The 18,711-nt window shown below is 37.8% G+C and overlaps 1 protein-coding gene and 1 pseudogene across 3 annotated transcripts in view; one reads left to right on the forward strand and one right to left on the reverse strand.

The window, feature by feature from the left end:
* NUP107 (nucleoporin 107) overlaps positions 1 to 18,711 on the reverse strand; it is a 49,620-nt gene that overhangs the window by 3,412 nt on the left and 27,497 nt on the right. For all 3 annotated transcript variants that reach the window (XM_045873011.2, XM_054506939.2, XM_064590922.1), the window contains 14 exons: positions 17,966 to 18,056; positions 17,738 to 17,814; positions 15,739 to 15,798; positions 14,900 to 15,045; positions 14,729 to 14,777; positions 11,225 to 11,294; positions 10,793 to 10,911; positions 9,642 to 9,680; positions 8,966 to 9,116; positions 8,516 to 8,628; positions 7,585 to 7,687; positions 6,941 to 7,101; positions 6,035 to 6,160; positions 4,110 to 4,223 (listed from right to left, as the gene is read on the reverse strand). In XM_045873011.2, coding sequence (XP_045728967.1) covers positions 4,110 to 4,223; positions 6,035 to 6,160; positions 6,941 to 7,101; positions 7,585 to 7,687; positions 8,516 to 8,628; positions 8,966 to 9,116; positions 9,642 to 9,680; positions 10,793 to 10,911; positions 11,225 to 11,294; positions 14,729 to 14,777; positions 14,900 to 15,045; positions 15,739 to 15,798; positions 17,738 to 17,814; positions 17,966 to 18,056 — 1,419 coding nt within the window. The remainder of the gene's footprint in view (positions 1 to 4,109; positions 4,224 to 6,034; positions 6,161 to 6,940; positions 7,102 to 7,584; positions 7,688 to 8,515; positions 8,629 to 8,965; positions 9,117 to 9,641; positions 9,681 to 10,792; positions 10,912 to 11,224; positions 11,295 to 14,728; positions 14,778 to 14,899; positions 15,046 to 15,738; positions 15,799 to 17,737; positions 17,815 to 17,965; positions 18,057 to 18,711) is intronic.
* LOC123843527 (dnaJ homolog subfamily A member 1-like) lies at positions 1,806 to 3,335 on the forward strand (annotated as a pseudogene).

Consider the following 18,711-nt stretch of genomic DNA (forward strand, 5'->3'; position numbering starts at 1 on the left):
GTAGTCAAGCTCCAGTGTATGTGCCATCTTGTACATCAAGAAAAGAACTTTGAGGTTTATTCAAAGTGTAATAAGGAGTCATGAGAAGGTTCTAAGTAGAAGAGTAACATCTAGTCCACTTTAAAAGGATGACTAGCTGATCTGGATGATGAAGCTGTATAAGGAAGACTGGGAAGTAAGGGAAAGACAGTCGAGGCTTTGGGGCGCCTGGGTGGCTCAGATGGTTGAGCGTCTGCCTTCGGCTCAGGTCATGATCCCAGGGTCCTGGGATCGAGCCCCGCATCGGGCTCCCTGCTCCTCGGGAGCCTGCTTCTCCCTCTGCCTCTCTCTCTCTCTGTCTCTCATGAATGAATAAATAAAATCTTTAAAAAAAAAAAAAAAAGACAGTCGAGGCTTCAACTAGAGTGTGGTGGAGGTAGAGGTGGCGAAAAGTAGGCAAAGACAAACTGCTTGCTCCAATCGCCCTGCCATCCCTGCATGCTACGAGCCTCTAACAGGAGAGGGATCATTCTAGCGTTACGTACAAACCTGAGTCGTGGATACACAAGACAGCGTATGCTGCCAGGGCTCTCCTGTATAGCTGTGCCTTGCACGATGGGGGCTGGCCTGGCGTGTGAGGGTCTAGCCTGCGTCTAGACTCTACAGGTCATGTGCACTTGGCACAGAGTCGGTAAGAGAAGGGGCACCATTTCCAAATTCATATACAAGTGACACGTGTGCCAGCAGGAGCCCTGAGGAATCCCCTACTTTGTTGAATATGTAAGAGTATTAAGCTAAACTCAGTTGAGGTGATTCAAAATATCATTATCACTTGATTGTTCAAGAACTCTCTTCTGGATTAGATTTGAAGAAGTGACTGAGACTGAATGTTGATTTTTATTTTTAATTTCTAAAGATTTTATTTATTTATTTGAGAGAGAGAAAGAGAGAGAGATAGTGAGAGAATGAGCAGGGGGGAGAAGGAGAAGCAGGCTCCCCCGCTGAGCAGGGAGCCCGATGCGGGACTCGATCCCAGGACCCTGGGATCATAACCTGAGGCGAAGGCAGACGCTTAACTGATTGGGCCACCCACGTGCCCCTGAATATTGATTTTTAAATGTTTGATATAACACAAAAGTATCATTCATTGCCTTTCACTCCAACTCTATTTTTACAATACCCCAGACTATTTTGTGACTTTTCATTATCTAACCTACTAAGGTTAATTAGAACAAAGATTTATATATAAATAAAATAAAGCACTCAAGTCTTTTCAAAATTTAAATGATACTTAAGTAGCATTTTGCAACACTAAAATTTTATCTTCATGAAAACCAGCATGCATCGCAAGAGAAAAATTTAGCTCAAGCAACCTGCTGAAGGTTCAAAACTATGAAGTCAACAGTACTCTATTATGAACTTTAGGGAGAATTTACTATTATCAGGAATAGTAGTAAATAGGGGCTCAAATCTAGTCTAGTCCAATGCCCTATTGTTTTTTTGTTTCTGGTCAGAAAGGGAAGCTGAAAGAGCTAGAAAAATGTAGTATCTTAAAACACACACACACACACACACAAAACCAAAACAGTAGTGAATATACGAGGATATGGAGAATAGCAGAAAGAAAGATACCAAGAACACTCCTATGGTTTTCTCTGTTCAAAATATTGCACCATATATTCAAGAATCTAGCATTTCCAGTTCCCCTTGGACAGATCATGAGGTCTGCAGAGGCAAAGCTGGTTACTCAAGGTTTATGTTACGCCACAGGATTAGGCCTCAGCGTCTTTTGCTCACATGATAGTTACCTGCAGTATCCTTCCTTTCTCCTCAGCTCATTCAGCTTCGACCCCATTCTTCAGGAATCAGTCAAATGCTACACCTTTCAAGCATCCTGTCTAGACCTCTTCCAGGTAAAAACCTTGTCTTTTCCTGAACTCACAAAATACTTAATCTATGCTTTTCTTATGGCATTTGGTACTTTTGTAACTGGGCTCAACCCAGGATACACCTTTAAGCTCTCCAGCAGATTAAAAAAAAACAAAAACAAAAAACGGGAACTCTCCAGAACGCTCGGTGAGACCACGGAGGAGCAGTGGCTGTCTGAGCTGTGCCTGGCAACGCACTCCTTCCCGCTCCCCACTCCGGCCTCGGCCCTCTCACCGGCTGTAGAAAATGGTGAAAGAAACCACTTACTATGATGTTTTGGGGGTCAAACCCAATGTCACCCAGGAGGAACTGAAAAAGGCCTACAGGAAACTGGCCCTGATAAGAATCCAAATGGAGAGAAGTTTAAACAGATTTCTCAAGCTTATGAAGTACTCTCTGATGCAAAGAAAAGGGAATTATATGACAAAGGAGGAGAACAATTAAAGAAGGTGGAGCTGGTGGTGGTTTTGGCTCCCCCATGGACATATTTGATATATTTTTTGGAGGAGGAGGAAGGATGCAGAGTGAAAGGAGAGGTAAAAATGTTGTGCATCAGCTCTCAGTAACCTTAGAAGGTTTATGTAATGGTGCAACAAGAAAACTAGCTCTGCAAAAGAATGTGATTTGCAATAAATGTGACGGCTGAGGTGGTAAGAAAGGAGCAGTCGAATGTTGTTGTATTCCAGGACCAATTGCTGAGGTACTGGAATACAAATAAGAATTCATCAGATAAGACCTGGAATGGTTCAGCAAATTCAATCTGTGCGCACAGAGTGCCAGGGCCATGGGAATGGATCAGTCCTAAAGACAGATGTAAAAGCTGCAATGGAAGGAAGATAGTTGGAGAGAAGAAGATTCTAGAAGTTCATATTGACCAAGGCATGAAAGACGGCCGGAAGATAACATTCCATGGTGAAGGAGACCAAGAACCAGGACTGGAACTAGGAGATATTATCATTGTTTTACACCAGAAGGACCGTGCTGTTTTTACTCGGTGAGAAGACCTTTTCATGTATATGGACATACAGCTGGTTGAAGCAGTGTGTAGCTTTCAAAAGCCAATGTCTACTCTTGACAACCGAACCATCATCATCGCCTCTCATCCAGGTCAAATTGTCAAGCATGGAGGTATCAAGTGTGTGCTAAATGAAGGCATGCCAATTTATCATAGACCATATGAGAAGGTTCGCCTAATTATCAAATTTAAGGTAAACTTTCCTGAGAATGACCTTCTCTCTCCTGACAAACTCTCTTTGCTGGAAAAACTCCTGCCTGAGAGGAAGGAAGTAGAAGAGACTGATGAAATGGACCAGATAGAACTGGTGGACTTTGATCCAAATCAGGAAAGATGGCACCATTACAATGGGGAAGCAGATGAGGATGATGAACATCATCCCAGAGGTGGTGTGCAGTGTCAGACCTCTTAATGTGGGCAGTGAATAACTGCTGGCATTTTATATGCAGTAGTGAACGAGTGAAGGACTATAATCATAGCTCACTACTTGCTACTGTTTTTGTTTTTAACACCCAACTATAGTAGTGTTTTATTTTATTTATTTTTTAAAAGATTTTATTTATTTGAGAGAGAGAGACAGAGACAGAGACAGACACAGCGAGAGAGGGAACACAAGCAGGGGGAATGGGAGAGGGAGAAGCAGGCTTCCTGCTGAGCAGGGAGCCCGATGTGGGGCTCGATCCCAGGACCCTGGGATCATGACCTGAGCCAAAGGCAGACACTGCACCCAGGTGCCCCTACAGTAGTGTTTTGAAAGTTAAATGAATAATAAACTCAAATATAAAAGCTCTGAAACAAACAAACAAAAAACTCAGACCTCAGATCAATTAAATCAGAATCTCTAAGAGTGGGCTTTTAAAAAGCCCCCCAGGTCATTTAAATGGATAGCTCAGAGGTGAGGGCCACGGCCCCTGCCTCTAGACTTATCTTCGTATCCTTAAATTGAGTTGAATACACATATAATTTTTAGGTCCAGAATTTTTAAAGTATCCTGAATGAACATATTAAATCTGAAGAAATAGTTCACCCAACAGTCCAAGATTTTTATTCCCTAGTTAGTATTTTCAGTCTAGGTTAAAATTATGGGATGTTCAGTTATAAAAGATCCATAGATGCTCCTACTCAGAGAAAGAACCTTTGAAAAAAGACTTTTTCTTTTTAGCTGTACACAATGTACAGAGCTTACCTCTCTAACATCCACCATCCACCCTCCATCAACAAACAACAAAACATTGTACATTTTCTCTTTCACATCGGCAGTTAGGGCATCCAAATGCCCTTTCCAAATAACATAATCCATCTGCAAAACAAACATAAGGCAGACATATTAACAGACTAAAACCAATAAATAATGTATTTGTAAAGGTACACACAGGAATATTTACACGGAATATCATTCTAAAGAGCTGACTTTATGGAGAAGCATTCAACCCTTGATATCTGGGTCGTGAGTTCGAGTCCCACATGGGTGTAGATTACTTAAATAAATAAAACTTAAAAAAAAAAAGAAGAGTTGACTTTAGTCAGCCAAATACAAAAATAAGTATCAACAGATTGCAGTGAAATAAAACACTAAAATATTAACTTCGTAAATGAACATTAATGTCACCTAAAGGTATTTTTCATGTTTGGTTAATAACCTGCAGAAAACTAACTAATCAGATGACTTTTTTTTTCAAATAACATTAACAGAAAGATCACCTGTTATAGTAAGAATATAACCGCTGAAGAAATTGTCTCTCTAAATATGACCTGATCAACTCACAGTTATATGGTCAATTAACTTCAACAAATCAGGAAAGAATATCTAATGGGAAAAAGATAGTTTCTTCAACAAATGGTGTTGGGAAAATTGGACAGCTACATGCAAAAGAATGTAACTGGACCACTTTCTTACATCAAACACAAAAATAAATTCAAAATGGATTAAAGACCTAAATGGACCTGAAACCATAAAAATACTAGAAGAGGGGTGTTAGGGCGACTCAATCGGTTAGGCACCCAACTCTTGGTTTTAGCTCAGGTCATGATTTCATGGGTTGTGGGATGGAGCCCTGCGAAGCAACAGGCTCTGCACTCAGCAGGGAATCTGCTTAAGATTTTCTCCCTCTACCCCTCCCCCCACTGGCACTCTTGCTCTGTCTCTCAAATAAAATAAATAAATCTTAAAAAAAAAAAAAAATCCTAGAAGAGAGTACAGGCAGTATCTCTAAAATTAACCATAGCAACATTTTTCTAGATATGTCTCCTGAAGCAAGGAAAACAAAAGCAAAAACAAACTATTGGGACTGTATCAAGATAAAAACCTGCACAGCAAAGAAAACAATCAACAAAACTTAAAGGGAACCCACTGAATGGAAGAACATATATGCAAATGACATATCCGATGAAGGGCTGGTGTCCAAAATATATAAAGAACTTCTTCAACTCAACACCAAAAAAATGAAATAAACCAATTAAAAAATGGGCATAAGACCTGAAGATTTTTCCAAAGAGGACATATAGATGGCCAAAAGACACAGGAAAAAATGGTCAACATCACTCATCATCAGGGAGATACAAATCAAAACCACAATAAGGTAATACCTCACACCCATCAGAATGGCTAAAATCAAAAACACAAGAAACAACAAATGTTGGTGAGGATGTGGAGAGAAAGGAACCCTTGTGCACTATCAGTGCGAATGGAAGCTGGTACAGACACTGTGGAAAAAAGTATGGAGGTTCCTCAAAAAGTTAAAAATAGAACTACCCTATGATCCAGCAATTGCACTACTGGGGGTTTACCTAAAAAATACAAAACACTAATTCATAGGGATACGTGCACCCCTATGTTTACTGCAGCATTATTTACAATAGCCAAGTTATGGAAGCAGCCCAGGTGTCCGTCCATAGATGAGGGGAAGAGGTTGGGGGATGGGTGAAATAGGGGATGGGGATTAAGGAGAGCACCTGTAATGATCACTGGAGGATGTATGGAAGTGTTGAATCACTATGTTGGACACCGGAAAGTAATATAACATTGTGTAAAAAAAAAAGTCTGAAAAAAAATAAATACATGACCTATATTTTTAAAATGCAATTGATAGGTCTTGTCTATATTCAACTTACTTCATATTTCTTTTCTTTGTGTTCATGAGCCACTTTCTCAGTAAAAGTTGCTTGAGGTATCAAAGTAGGTTTCTGTGGAGCTGAATTCATATGCTTAAACCACTCATTAAAGGTTTCATTGGCTTCCTAAGATGTAAAATAAAATAGAAAAATACAAAACAAACACAAGTTTTCCATATGTTCTACACAGCTTTTAAAATTTGCTTCTTAGAAGTAATTTTGCAACATCAAGAAACAGAACTGTTCAGTATTTATTTTTTGCACACACAAAAAAATCATTGTGAATAAATATTTTGTCAAGCGGTAAACACCAGCAAGGTACATGTATATTGTGTTTTCTGGAACCTAGTCCTATCTCAAGCACTCCGGTCATATATGTATCTTGACACTTACCACTCTCTGATGTACGCATGTTTACTTGTCTGTCTTCATGACTAGCCTATTAGCTTCTAGAAGGCAAGGAGAGACTGCTAGCCACAGATGTCCCCTAGAACCTAGCCTGATGTAATTACTTCATTATTTGTTGAATGAATTTTAAATGAGTATGTTGTTAATTTTAGGTATAACAAATTCAGATTATCTTGCCTTTTTCAGTTACTGCCCTCCCCCACCAAAAAATATTTAAGTTGATACAGGCATTCAAAGAATCTTAAAACTAAGTTTCAGACATCGCATACTCTCTACAATGTGAGAAGTTCTTGGTCGGTTAGCATTAATTAGAAGCTTATGCTGATGAAGGCCAGACCACAATTTCAATGCTCCTGTGGATCAGTCAGTACCACAGTCACAGGGGAGATAAGATAAAAAGTCAGCCACCACTTCTGGAAAAACAGTTCAAAGTCTGAGAGTGATTCAGAAATACCATCATGAAGATAGACACATTTGTGATTTTCTTTATAAGCTCACCAAATAAGCTCTAATGCACAAATGTTCTCTGATAGCATTATCATCTTCAGCGGGAAGTGGACTTTCCATTCCTTGTTCCTCCCACTGATTATAGATTTCTGCTATAGAGTCCTGAGGAATTTTCACAAACACTTCTTTTGCAGCTTCATGCTTTTTTGAGGCTGTGAAAAAGATACACAATTTTTCAACATATGTGAAGTGCTGTATGGTGCTTTCTAAAGGAGTCAAATTAATTGGTTTGCAACTTTTACAGTCAGCTGTAAGCATCTCGAGTCCCAAAGTACTTCTGCTAAAGGTTTGGGTGATTCTTTCTACTTAATGGTCAAGCTTTTTCCTTATTTCAGTGTGTCAAGTCACAAAAGGATTCACTTAATGCAGTTGCTTTTACCAACTTTTGTATCTTAAGGCAATTACATTTTTCAAAAGCCTTGAGATTATATGAAAAACTGATTAGGACAATGATAATGTTAAATGTTTTGTTTCATAATACTAGGCTTAATATAGAAAAATGGCTGTTTTGTCATCTGCCCTCCCCTCCCCCGTTGGAAGGATTAGAAAAACAAAAAAAAACACAACAAAACAAAATTTAAGAATATATAGATTTGAACAAAAACTTGAAAAAAGAATATTAAAATCAAGCATACCCAAGAATTTTCTCATTATTGCATTGCCTTGTTTTAGTGCTTCTGCCCTCTGGGCTGGGTCAAATACCAACCAGTCAATTACGTCAATTTTTAAACGGTCCTCCTATTCATTTAATTGGAAAAAAGAAACATCAATTGTGCTTTTTTCTAATATATTCTGCAAATTAGTAGAATTAACTTACATCTGCACTTCTAGTAAACATGATTTTCCCTCAAGTTATACAAAATTATGAAAGAATCTAGCTTTCCTTAGTTTCACTTCTCACACTTAATAACTCTCTATTAAATTACAAAAAAGGGACGCCTGGGTGGCTCAGTCGAGTAAGCGTCTGCCTTCGGCTTAGGTCATGATCTCAGGGTCATGGGATCGAGCCCCCGCACTGGGCTCCTTGCTCAGCAGGGAGCCTGCTTCTCCCTTTGCCTGCCACTCCCCCTGCTTGTGCGCTCTCTCTCTGACAAATAAATAAAATCTTAAAAAAAAAAAAACCCTGGGAAAAAAATTACAAAAAAAAACTTCCTGGAGTGTGAATCTGGAATTAAATATTCTATGTCCCACCAACTTAACTAGGTGATTCCTTAACTGCTACTCTAAAATGTTTTTCTTTCTGAAAACAGGATAAGTAAACTACTTAAGAGTTAGTGATTGATCAAGTATCTAGAATAATCCAATGAGCAAATATCCAATGCTCACTTTTTTTCTGTTAAAGAAGCTTCCTTTTAACACAATACTACTGCAAATAATTTAAATCCCTTACATAAGACCTGAAGAATGCTTGCTGCCCATTTCTAAAATCTAAAATGTTTTGGCTGACAAAGGAAAATTCTTAAAAAAAAGAAAGGAGCCAGAGTATGTTAAGGTGGAAGTTCACCAAAGAGCCACGTGAGGGATTATTAGGAGTTACGCACACATCTCTCCTGCCCCTCATGTTACCTCAGTGGTGCTGGTATCTAGGGCTGGGGCCACGTCATGATGACTGAATTCACCATTATCTTTCTTCCGGATATTCTCGACTACGGTCTTTGTTATAGCTGCAATATCCAAATCTAAGGAATTTTTTTTTTTTAAGAGACAAAAACAAGAATTAATCATTCACACTAATATTCTCTAAACAGTCACAATGATTTAGTAAATTGGAATAAAAATTCTTTAAAAATATAACATGTAAAGTATGAAAGACATTATAAAATTATAAAAGAAAATGCTGTAACAGGGATATTTTACACATGAGTTACAGTTTATTTTATTCCTAAAACAGAATTTCATCAAAAATTTCATTCTTTTTCTTTCAAAAGAAGATTTAAAACTAGAAAGATAAATGTTACTAATGCCAAATGATAACTTGCCTGTGAAGCCCAACAAAAAGTTCTCAACCATTTTTACCTGCTTCTTTAGCCAGCTCCAGGCAATGGTGGCGCTGCTCAAATTCTGTAACACCTTCCAAAAATAATGCATACTGGGCAACAGCTAGGTCTTGAGGCAAATGACAGGTATAAAATGCTATGAGATTTGTATGCTTCTCATTTATTAAAAGCTAAAAAACAGAAAAAGATCAAAGTATGTCAATAATAATAATAACAGGTTCTGGGATCAGAAGTGCTTTTTAAAAAATTCACTTCAAAATTTCAAACATGATATGGGAGATTCATATAGATGTGGATTTGTGCCACTGAACAGAATGATTTTAAATTCCAAATAAAATATACTTATGATTGGGGTGCCTGGGTGGCTCAGATGGTTAAGCGTCTGCCTTCATGAAGCTCAGGTCATGATCTCAGGGTCCTGGGATCGAGTCCCACATTGGGCTCCTTGCTTGGCAAGGAGCCTGCGTCTCCCTCTGCCTGCCACTCCCCCTGCTTGTACTCTCCCTCTCTCTCTCTCTGGCAAATAAATAAATAAAATCTTTAAAAATATATATATACTTATGATAATTAAAAGATCTCTTACAGATTCTGATGACTTTCCTGCCACTGAGCATTAAAACATTACCATTCTGATTTTTGTTTCCACCAAAACAGTAAAAAAAAAAAAAAAAAAAATGTGGATTCTTAAAATTTACCTGTATGTATGTCTTTAAAACTTCAATGGAAACTTCTTCCTTCATAGAAAAAAAAGATATAATTCAATTATAAACACAATTGCTTATGTGTACCAACAACGTATCTTTATAATAAAAATTCTGCTATTATGATTTAATGATTTTAATATTTACCATGGAGCAATGACTACATGCTAGGCTAAGTACTTAGCAAAGCTTATGTGCTGCCCAATTTAACCTTCCATAACTCTTTGTGGGTGATTACTATCCTTGTTCACAATTTACACAGGAAGAAACTAAGAGTTTCTAAACTAAGGCACTTCGGAGGTTTTATTTACCCAGAATTATATACTAGAAGCTGCTGAGTAAGGATGTGAACCCAGGATTCTTACTCCAAAGCCTAAGCTTTCAACTACTGTATCATTCTGCCTTCTACATGTACTGCCAAAATGTTACCATCATTTAGGAAAAAGAAAAAACAACAACAAAAAGAAAACAAAGGTTTGAAAAAGTAGTTTGGTTCAGTTAGCTTTGCTGGTTGATTTAGGCCTGGGTACCAATGAGGATAAAGTTATGAATTTATCAAAAACCACACAGGGGCACCTGGGTGGCTCAGTCCGGTTGAGCATCTGACTTTAGCTCCCGTCATAATCTCAGGGTGCTGGGATCCAGCCTCAAGTCGGGCTCCCCGCTCAGCGGGGAGTCGGCTTGTCCCTGTCCCTCCCCCTTGCTCATTTACCCGTGCTAATAAAATCTTTTAAAAAAATTACTTAAAACACACACACACAGAGGTATTCTGCGTCCATAGACTAGAGCCCTAAAGGGTCACCCACAGTGAATTATCATTGAGTGACCATACAAGACCATATAGAAGACTTCTATGCCAGGGTGCTTGGGTGGCTCAGTCGGTTAAGGGTCTGCCTTCAGCTCAGGTCATGATCCCAGGTCATGAGCAGGGAGCCTGCTTGTTCCTCTCCCTTGACCCCTCCCCCCACTTATGCTCGCTCTCTCTCTCAAATAAAATCTTAGAGAAAAAAAGAAAAAAGAAAAAAGACTTCTGTACCCTTACCACCATTTCTAGAAAATAACAACAAAAAAGTAGCATGTTTTTCTGATGAGAGGCACATAGCATCACCCCTGCGAAGGACAGTAAATTGTTCTTTTTTATTTACTTTGATCTGTAGTCCCAGAGTGTGGAAAAACAAAATGAGGTGAGTCATGAAGCGGAGGAGGTGTCCAGGTAGATTGTTTCTGCTTTTGGAAAGCCATTTGTTAAATTCATTCATCAAACCTACAAGCCATCAAAGCAAAAATTCAATAATAGGGATAAAAACCAAAAGAACAGAAATAAACATTACTAAGGATATTCACTGTATTCCTATAGTACTATGAAATCACTACCTCATTGTTAATAACCCCCACATAAAACAGACCCAGGATTAAATTCAAACGCTATTATCTAACAATTAATAGTTACATTCAAATAGGCTGATATAAAGATTAAAAGATGTGGTGAGTCATGCACTGTTTTGATAACTTTTTACAAAACTGCCATAAGAAAACAAAGAACTCACAGAAAGTAAAACAAAAGTATAGTATCTTACCATCAATGTCTCCCAGGATAAGGAATTTTTGAACTATATGATAATGTTCTTGATTCTCTTCCAAAACTCTCTGAAAAAATTTTTACATTTTCCATAAATCTCCCAGTGGTCATTCTATAGTATGTATTCATTAGTAAACTAAAATGTCAACTTCTGAAACAACATACATAAAGGAAAAGTTGCATATCAGGGGTCTTACGAGATCAAAACAAATGTGAGGAAGAGAATGCCTTTGGAATATACTCCAGCTGAACAATCCTTGAAAGCAGAGAACTGTGATAAAACAATTTTATCTCTGTGAATATTTTCATGGTGAGCCAGAAAGGAAGGGCACATGTAACCTAAGCAAAACAAACTATAAGACTTCTTCAAAAACGAACAGCAGTTCTTCAAAGTATTCCTTGTGTATTCTCTTCTGCACACGGCACCAAGCGTAACAGAAACCACCAAAATAGTGATTAGACAGAGTAGAAAAAACTACAAGTGAACTGCTGTTGCACTGTTTGGAAGCAAATAGTTTATTTCTTTTTTGTCAAATATATTTTAATTTTTATTTCATTATCTAAATTTTGTTTCAGCATTCATTCTTGTTTACATTCAGATCTTTGCTCCATCTGGAACTGATTTTAAAATGTGGCATGAGGAAGGGATTTAGCTCTGTTTTCCTCCAGATACAAAGTCAATCATGTCCATACCATGTGTGTAAATAAACCATCTCTCTTCCTTTGAAATGAAAGATAGCCTCTGTCATCTATGGAATGCTAATACATATTTGGATCTAACAATGACATCTGTATTTCACTGATCTATTCATTCCTGTGCTAACTGCATACTGTTTTGTTGTATACTTATACTGTTTTATTATTAAGTCAAGTACTTCATAATATTATTCCTTTCCAAATTTTCTTGCCATTCTCACTTATTCTTCTACTTGTAAAATTTTCTGTTCAGAAATAATCCCCCAAAGTATTAGGTTTCTATGTTAATTTTGGAATGGCTAATATTTACATCAAATCCTCTCATCCAGGAACATGTACATCTATTGACTCATGTCTTCCAGTAAGATTCTATAGTTTCTTTATGAAAGTCCTCAAACCCCTAGTTAATTTTATCCTATATATCTTATAGTTTGGGTCAGTAATTTAAAGGGACTTTTTTGGGGGGAGGACTAAATCCTTTTCTAATTAGCTGTGGAAAGTACAGAGAGGCTATGATTTTTTGGGTAGCTTTGTCTTGAATTTAGGTACTTAAAAAACTCTCAATTCTTATTAATTCTTTTATTAATCCCAGTAACTGATTGAATCTTGAGTTTCTAGATTTACACTTTTATCATAAGTAAATATTCCCCCCTTTCTAATATTTGTATCTATTCCTTTATTTGTTTTATTTTCAATTACCTGGAATCTCCAAAATAACAGACTGGTAATAAACACTTGATAGAAGAAGCATTAATTTCTTTACTATACAAAGAGGTCATATATAGTATTAAGGAAAAGATAAAACTCAACAGAAAAATAGGTAAAAGATCTCAACAGGAAATTCACAAATGGTCAATAAACACAGGAAAACTTGCTAGCCTTATGAATAAACAGGGAAATATAAGTAGTACAGTGAGTTCCTACATCCCACCTAATCTGATGGATTAGCAAAAAATTCAAAGTGTGATATTTGGGACTCATGAGAATGCAAGGAAATGGCCACATTAATAAATTACTTATGGGAGTATGAATTAAATGCTACAACCAGGTAATTAATTTAATATACAGCTACCCTTTAACTCAGCAACTCTGCTTTTAGGACACTTACCCTAAAATAGAGGACTAGTAGATAAGCATATATGTATATAAGAATGTTCACTGCAGTGCTAGAAACAACCTAAGTACCATCAAAAGAGGAATGATTAAAAAGAATAAGTCAGGTTACATTAAAATCTATATCCACTAACTTGGAGAAAGTATCATTAAATGAAAAAAACAAAAAACAAAAAAACCCCAAAACCAAAAACCAAACAACTGGGGTGCATGGGTGGCTCAGTCAGTTAGGCATCCGGATTCTTGATTTCAGCTCAGGTCATGATCTCAAGATCATGAAACTGAGCCCTGTGTCCAACTCCATGCTGGGGCTCTGTGCTGGGCATGGAGGCTGCTTAAGATTCTCTCTCTCCTTCTGCCTCTTCCCCCCCATGCAATCTCTCTCTCTCTCAAAAAAGCAAATAAATAAAAACAAAACACCCCCCCACCCCCAGCCAAGTTGTAGAGTAATGTATGTAGTATGATGCAAAAAACAACAACAAAAATCACAATCCTATTTTGGAATATCTACATTATTTACACATATTTCTAAGAGTATGGAGAAGGATATAAAAGACTACATAGCTATATATTTTATCATCTCTGGGGAATGAGAATAACCATAAAGTGGTTAGGAGGGAGTTATTATATAGGTTTTATTTATATCTTTGGATTATTTTGTTATATACTTCAGTTATTTAAAATTATTTAGGAGAATATTACCTAAAAATGTTAATTATTTTAAGATCTAGGAAAAGTCCTTGTTAATTTTCCATTAATATTTCTCTTTTCAGAAAGGGATAAATTAGCTTACATGCATAACCCTTATTTTTAGATGAAACCAATGCTGAACAAAAGAGACAGAAATGATGTATCATTTAAATATGCAATTAAGTCTCGGGCGCCTGGGTGGCTCAGTTGGTTAAGCGACTGCCTTCGGCTCAGGTCATGATCCCAGGGTCCTGGGATCGAGTCCCACATCGGGCTCCCGGCTCAGCGGGAAGCCTGCTTCTCCCTCTCCCACTCCCCCTGCTTGTGTTCCTGCTCTCGCTGTCTCTGTCTCTGTCAAATAAATAAAATCTTTAAAAAAAAATAAATAAATAAATAAATAAATATGCAATTAAGTCTCTTCCTTTTACAGAATGTCTCTCATTTAGGGGCACCTGGGTGGCTCAGTCGTTAAGCGTCTGCCTTTGGCTCAGGTCATGATCCCAGGGTCCTGGGATCGAGCCCTGCATCGGGCTCCCTGCCCCGCGGGAAGCCTGCTTCTCCCTCTCCCACTCCCTCTGCTTGTGTTCCCTCTCTTGCTGTCTCTCTCTGTCAAATAAATGAATAAAATCTTTAAAAAATAAAAATAAAAAAATAAAGAATGTCTCTCATTTAGGGGTGCCTGGGTGGCTCAGTTGGTTAAGCGTGTGCCTTTGGCTCAGGTCATGATTCCCGGGTCCTGGGATCAAGCCCTGCATCAAGCTTCCTGCTTAGTGGGGAGTCTGCTTCTCCCTCTCCCTCTGCCTTTCCCCCCCACCCCGCTTGTGCTCTCTCAAATAAATAAATAAAATCTTCAAAAAAAAAAAAAAGAATGTCTCTCATTTAGATAAGAGGTAAGAAAATATAACAAAGTTTCATATTTTTTTTCGCCTTTCAGATACATGGCACAACAGCATAATGTTGTTTCCTATTCTAGTTATCCTAAAACGTTCCTACTAATATTTACCTTTTTATCAGTAGCTTGAAGTTCTTCAAATACCTTTTCTAAGGTCCAACTTTAAAAAGAAAACAGGAAAGGGATAAAACAGTATTAATAATATGAACAAGGGCTACAAAATAAAACTTCACAGAGCACACTGCAAATCATCAGGACAAAAAAACAAAACAACAAACTCACTTTGCTTCCAAATATTCCCTAGGGAGTTCTTCAGTTTCATCCAGATTCACTACTGACGTCCGGATCTCCTGTTCTACCAAACTGTCAACCATCACCCGAAAGTAGGCCCACACTGTGTCTTCCCAGGTGTCGCAGACAGGAAGCAGCTTTTTCCCCCATGCCAAACCAGAAACACATACACAGTCAACAATGGGGGCGGGGGGGACGGGGAAGCAGTTACTTCCATTGATATGGACTATAAAGTCATTTTAATGACATAAAACATAGTGGACTGCAAAATACCATACGAAATAGCTTTTTACCCCCACCCACACCACATCTTCTAAAAAGTTTGAACTATTAATAGATTTTTTCCATACTCAGTTCACAATAGTATCAGTTTTCCATGTTGATGTAAGATGGTGTATCAACTAATTATTATAACATCCCTCAAATAGCTATAAAATGCAGGGGGTGGTGGGGTTTGCAAGAAGTGCACACACACACACACACACATGCAAGACAATCCCAACAGTCACTGTACCTTAGTGGTGCTTCTGTAAAAACCTATGAGCACTACGAGTCATCAATAAATGTGTGTTGTAAAAAAATATGCGTATGTATTGTAATTAAATTTACAACTCTTAGAAATTAAAGTCTGATTCCATGTATTAAAACATCATTTGGTGTATGGCATATGTGAAATTAAGCAGCTCAAGTCACTATTCTATTTCATGATTATGCTGTCACTGCCACTCTTAGAAAGTAGCTTAAGCTTATAAAATTTATTACATGATTATTAGAATATGTATCTGATTTTGTCCCATAGGAAAAAGGAAGAATTAAAATAGATTACATACCTGTTTGAGATTCCCACTTAAAGCTGCATAAATTGCCCTCTCGTATCTATTAAAAAGTTCCTGAAATACAATGAATATAAATTTGAAATAGTTTTCTTAGTATGTCAATTTTTTTCATAATCTGGAATTTTACAATGTCTTCTAAACTGAACTTATTCACTTGATAGTTTCTAAACTTTAGTTAAAGATCTAGTGGCGCAACAAGAAGGACTCCTTGGTTTGCTGATACAGTTAGTGCTGAAATCTTCAGGAAAAATCAACCATCTAAATTTCCAATACACAACGAAAGATCCAACTCTAACGATGCTCTGATTACTTATCATAGTCAAATTTTATTCCAGATAGAAGTGGTGTAGGTGTTTTCCTCTAGGAAGTTCCTAAATACCTAACACTACTTGATACTTATCTAAAAACATCAAAACAAGGCACCTGGGACCTGTCCTGCATCAGTCTGCATTTAATTCCTAAGCAGGACTAATTATATTCATCAAATTAGTCCATTTTACTATCAGATTCTATTGATGGCATTTCCTGTTTTCTTATCATCTAAACAAGACTTCAGAGACTTTCACTATATACCTGAGTCCTCCTCTGCCTTTGCTTCCAATCACCCGCTAGACCACTCTTGCTCCCTTCCTTTCCACCGTCAATATTACCCTAGGACAGGACCTTAATACTTAGTGTCTGAATAATTCCGAAGGCTCCTAACTAGTTTCTCAGCCTTCAGTCCACTCCATTTTTAAGCCTATTTTTCACTGTCATGCTGATCTTCTTAAAGCACTGTTGCCATGTGCCCTCGAGGTTTTGATGGTTCACTACTATATAGGATATACTCCTTCTTTAGAGCAACACTTGAGGACCACCAACGCCTGATCTTAACTTATCTTTTTCAATCATCCTTTCCATTAGTTCTGTTACAACCTTTGTTTTAAAAATATGAATTTGTTCCAGTGCAACTGATCTATCAGGGAACAACTTAAACATAATGCAAATTTCTCATAATGCGCAATTTCATCTACAAGAAATACTAGGTGAATGCAGAAAACCACACCTAGCTGAATGGAGCCAGTTATAAATACACAAAACTAACACACTTCAAACATCTACCTGCTACATCACTTCATTAGGTGTATTATAAGCTACCTCCATCCATATCAAGTGTTACAATTTTCATTTTAATTTCAGCTAAACTCCTACACCTCATAGCTGCAATCCCTGACACTCAATTCCATAAGTAAATTTCAGTGCTTTTTCAAGGTAAGGTGCTACATTTATTGTAGCATTTGTGTACTTCCCGTTTCACAGTGTTTTGTTAAGTTTTTATCTTTTGATGTATCACCGATGGTTTTTTAGTACTGTGCTCGCAAGTCTATTTTCCCGAAAAGACCTGTGGGTTTTCTGCACAATTCTGCATGCTGTTGTGATTTTTTTAGGAATGCACAGGTCATGTGGTGTCGTAACAGAACTGACTCTATTTCCTTTCGTGAGCTTTCTGCTCCAACCTGACATAACTACCACCTTCCCTTAGGTTTTCCAGCTTACACATCCTACCAAGAATTCCTTCCTCTTCTTTTCACACCCAACAACTCAAATCCCAGTAATTTTTCAAACTGCGATTCAATTCTTTCTCCTAGGAAGCCCCTGCTTATTCTCTGAATTCATTTGGTACCTCCTTTGTATTTTTGCCTTTTATCAGTGTTTAATTCTTAGTATCTGAATAATTCTGATGGGTAGCTAAGCCTGCCCACCCCTATTCTTCAATTTGATCAGAAGTTTTTTGAAAACAGGGGCGCCTGCCTGGCTCAGTCAGTAGAGCATGCAACTCAATCTCAGGGTTCTGAGTTCGAGCCCCACACTGGGTGTGGAGCCTACTTAAAAAAAAGTTTTTTGAGAACAAACTTGAATCTTCTAGCACTCTGAATGTTTCATAGCACCATTAGCAGGCTTGCAATTAATTAGAGTAAAAATCAGTATCAGTAAAGATTTTCTTGTATCTTACATCTTCTGCCATTCTCCAACAACTTATTTTCCAAATGATTCTATATGGATTCCCTTCTACAGGTTCTAATTCTGTTCCTGTAAAACAGTAAAAGAAATAAAAATTTATAGTTTAAAATAGAGAACTCCTTATTTCAACAATTTCTAAAAACAAAAGCTATGCTTCATAAAGACTGGCATTTAGTTCTAAATATATCCCTAATTCTCAGAATCAAATCTACTAAAATACCTCCATTCACATTAGGGTCATGATAGAGTTTCCAGCCTTCAAGTGTTGCAGCTCTCCATGCCTGACCACAACGTTTACAGAGTCGTTGTGCCTTTAGAAACAAAAAAGAGCAGTCAGTTATGTAACCAGTGCAGTACTGGAAAAGTACTTGTGCTTTATAGAAAAGTATAAGCAGGGGCACCTGGGTGGCTCAGTTGGTTAAGCATCTGCCTTTGGCTCAGGTTATGATCCCAGAGTCCTAGGATTGAGCCCCACATCAGGCTCCTTGCTCAGCTGGGAGCCCGCTTCTCTCCCTCTCCCCCTCCCCTCCACTTGTGCTCTCTCAAATAAATAAATAAAATCTTAAAAAAAAAAAAAAAGGGAAAAGCAATATATGTCAGGATTAGATACTTTAAAGCACGATGTTGCAAAGGACAATGTAGACAACTTCGCCACCAGCATGCATGTCTTTTCTGTGGTCTCTGCCTTTCTTTCTTTCCCTAATAATCCCTTTGCTCTTTGATTTTGGGCTTACGAATTGGCTCCCATGGTGCCCACAAGCATTTAATTCTGCTAGAGACAAATGCAGCTAAAGAGGTCGAGGACCCCTGATTCACACGAAAGTATCATGCAAACACTGTTAGTCTCTAAAATGACAAGGCGCTAGTGCTCACTCGGCCCGCTGATATTTATGTTAACTGTGACCAAACAGATGAGCTTCGACTAATCAGTGAAATAGAGACGTAACCTCTTTAGGAACTGTCTCT

Source organism: Mirounga angustirostris, unplaced genomic scaffold (assembly GCF_029215605.1).
Source record: "Mirounga angustirostris isolate CCGP_5_RB_7025 unplaced genomic scaffold, mMirAng1.0.hap1 SCAF_5, whole genome shotgun sequence".
In the NCBI taxonomy this organism is placed as follows: Eukaryota; Metazoa; Chordata; class Mammalia; order Carnivora; family Phocidae; genus Mirounga; species Mirounga angustirostris.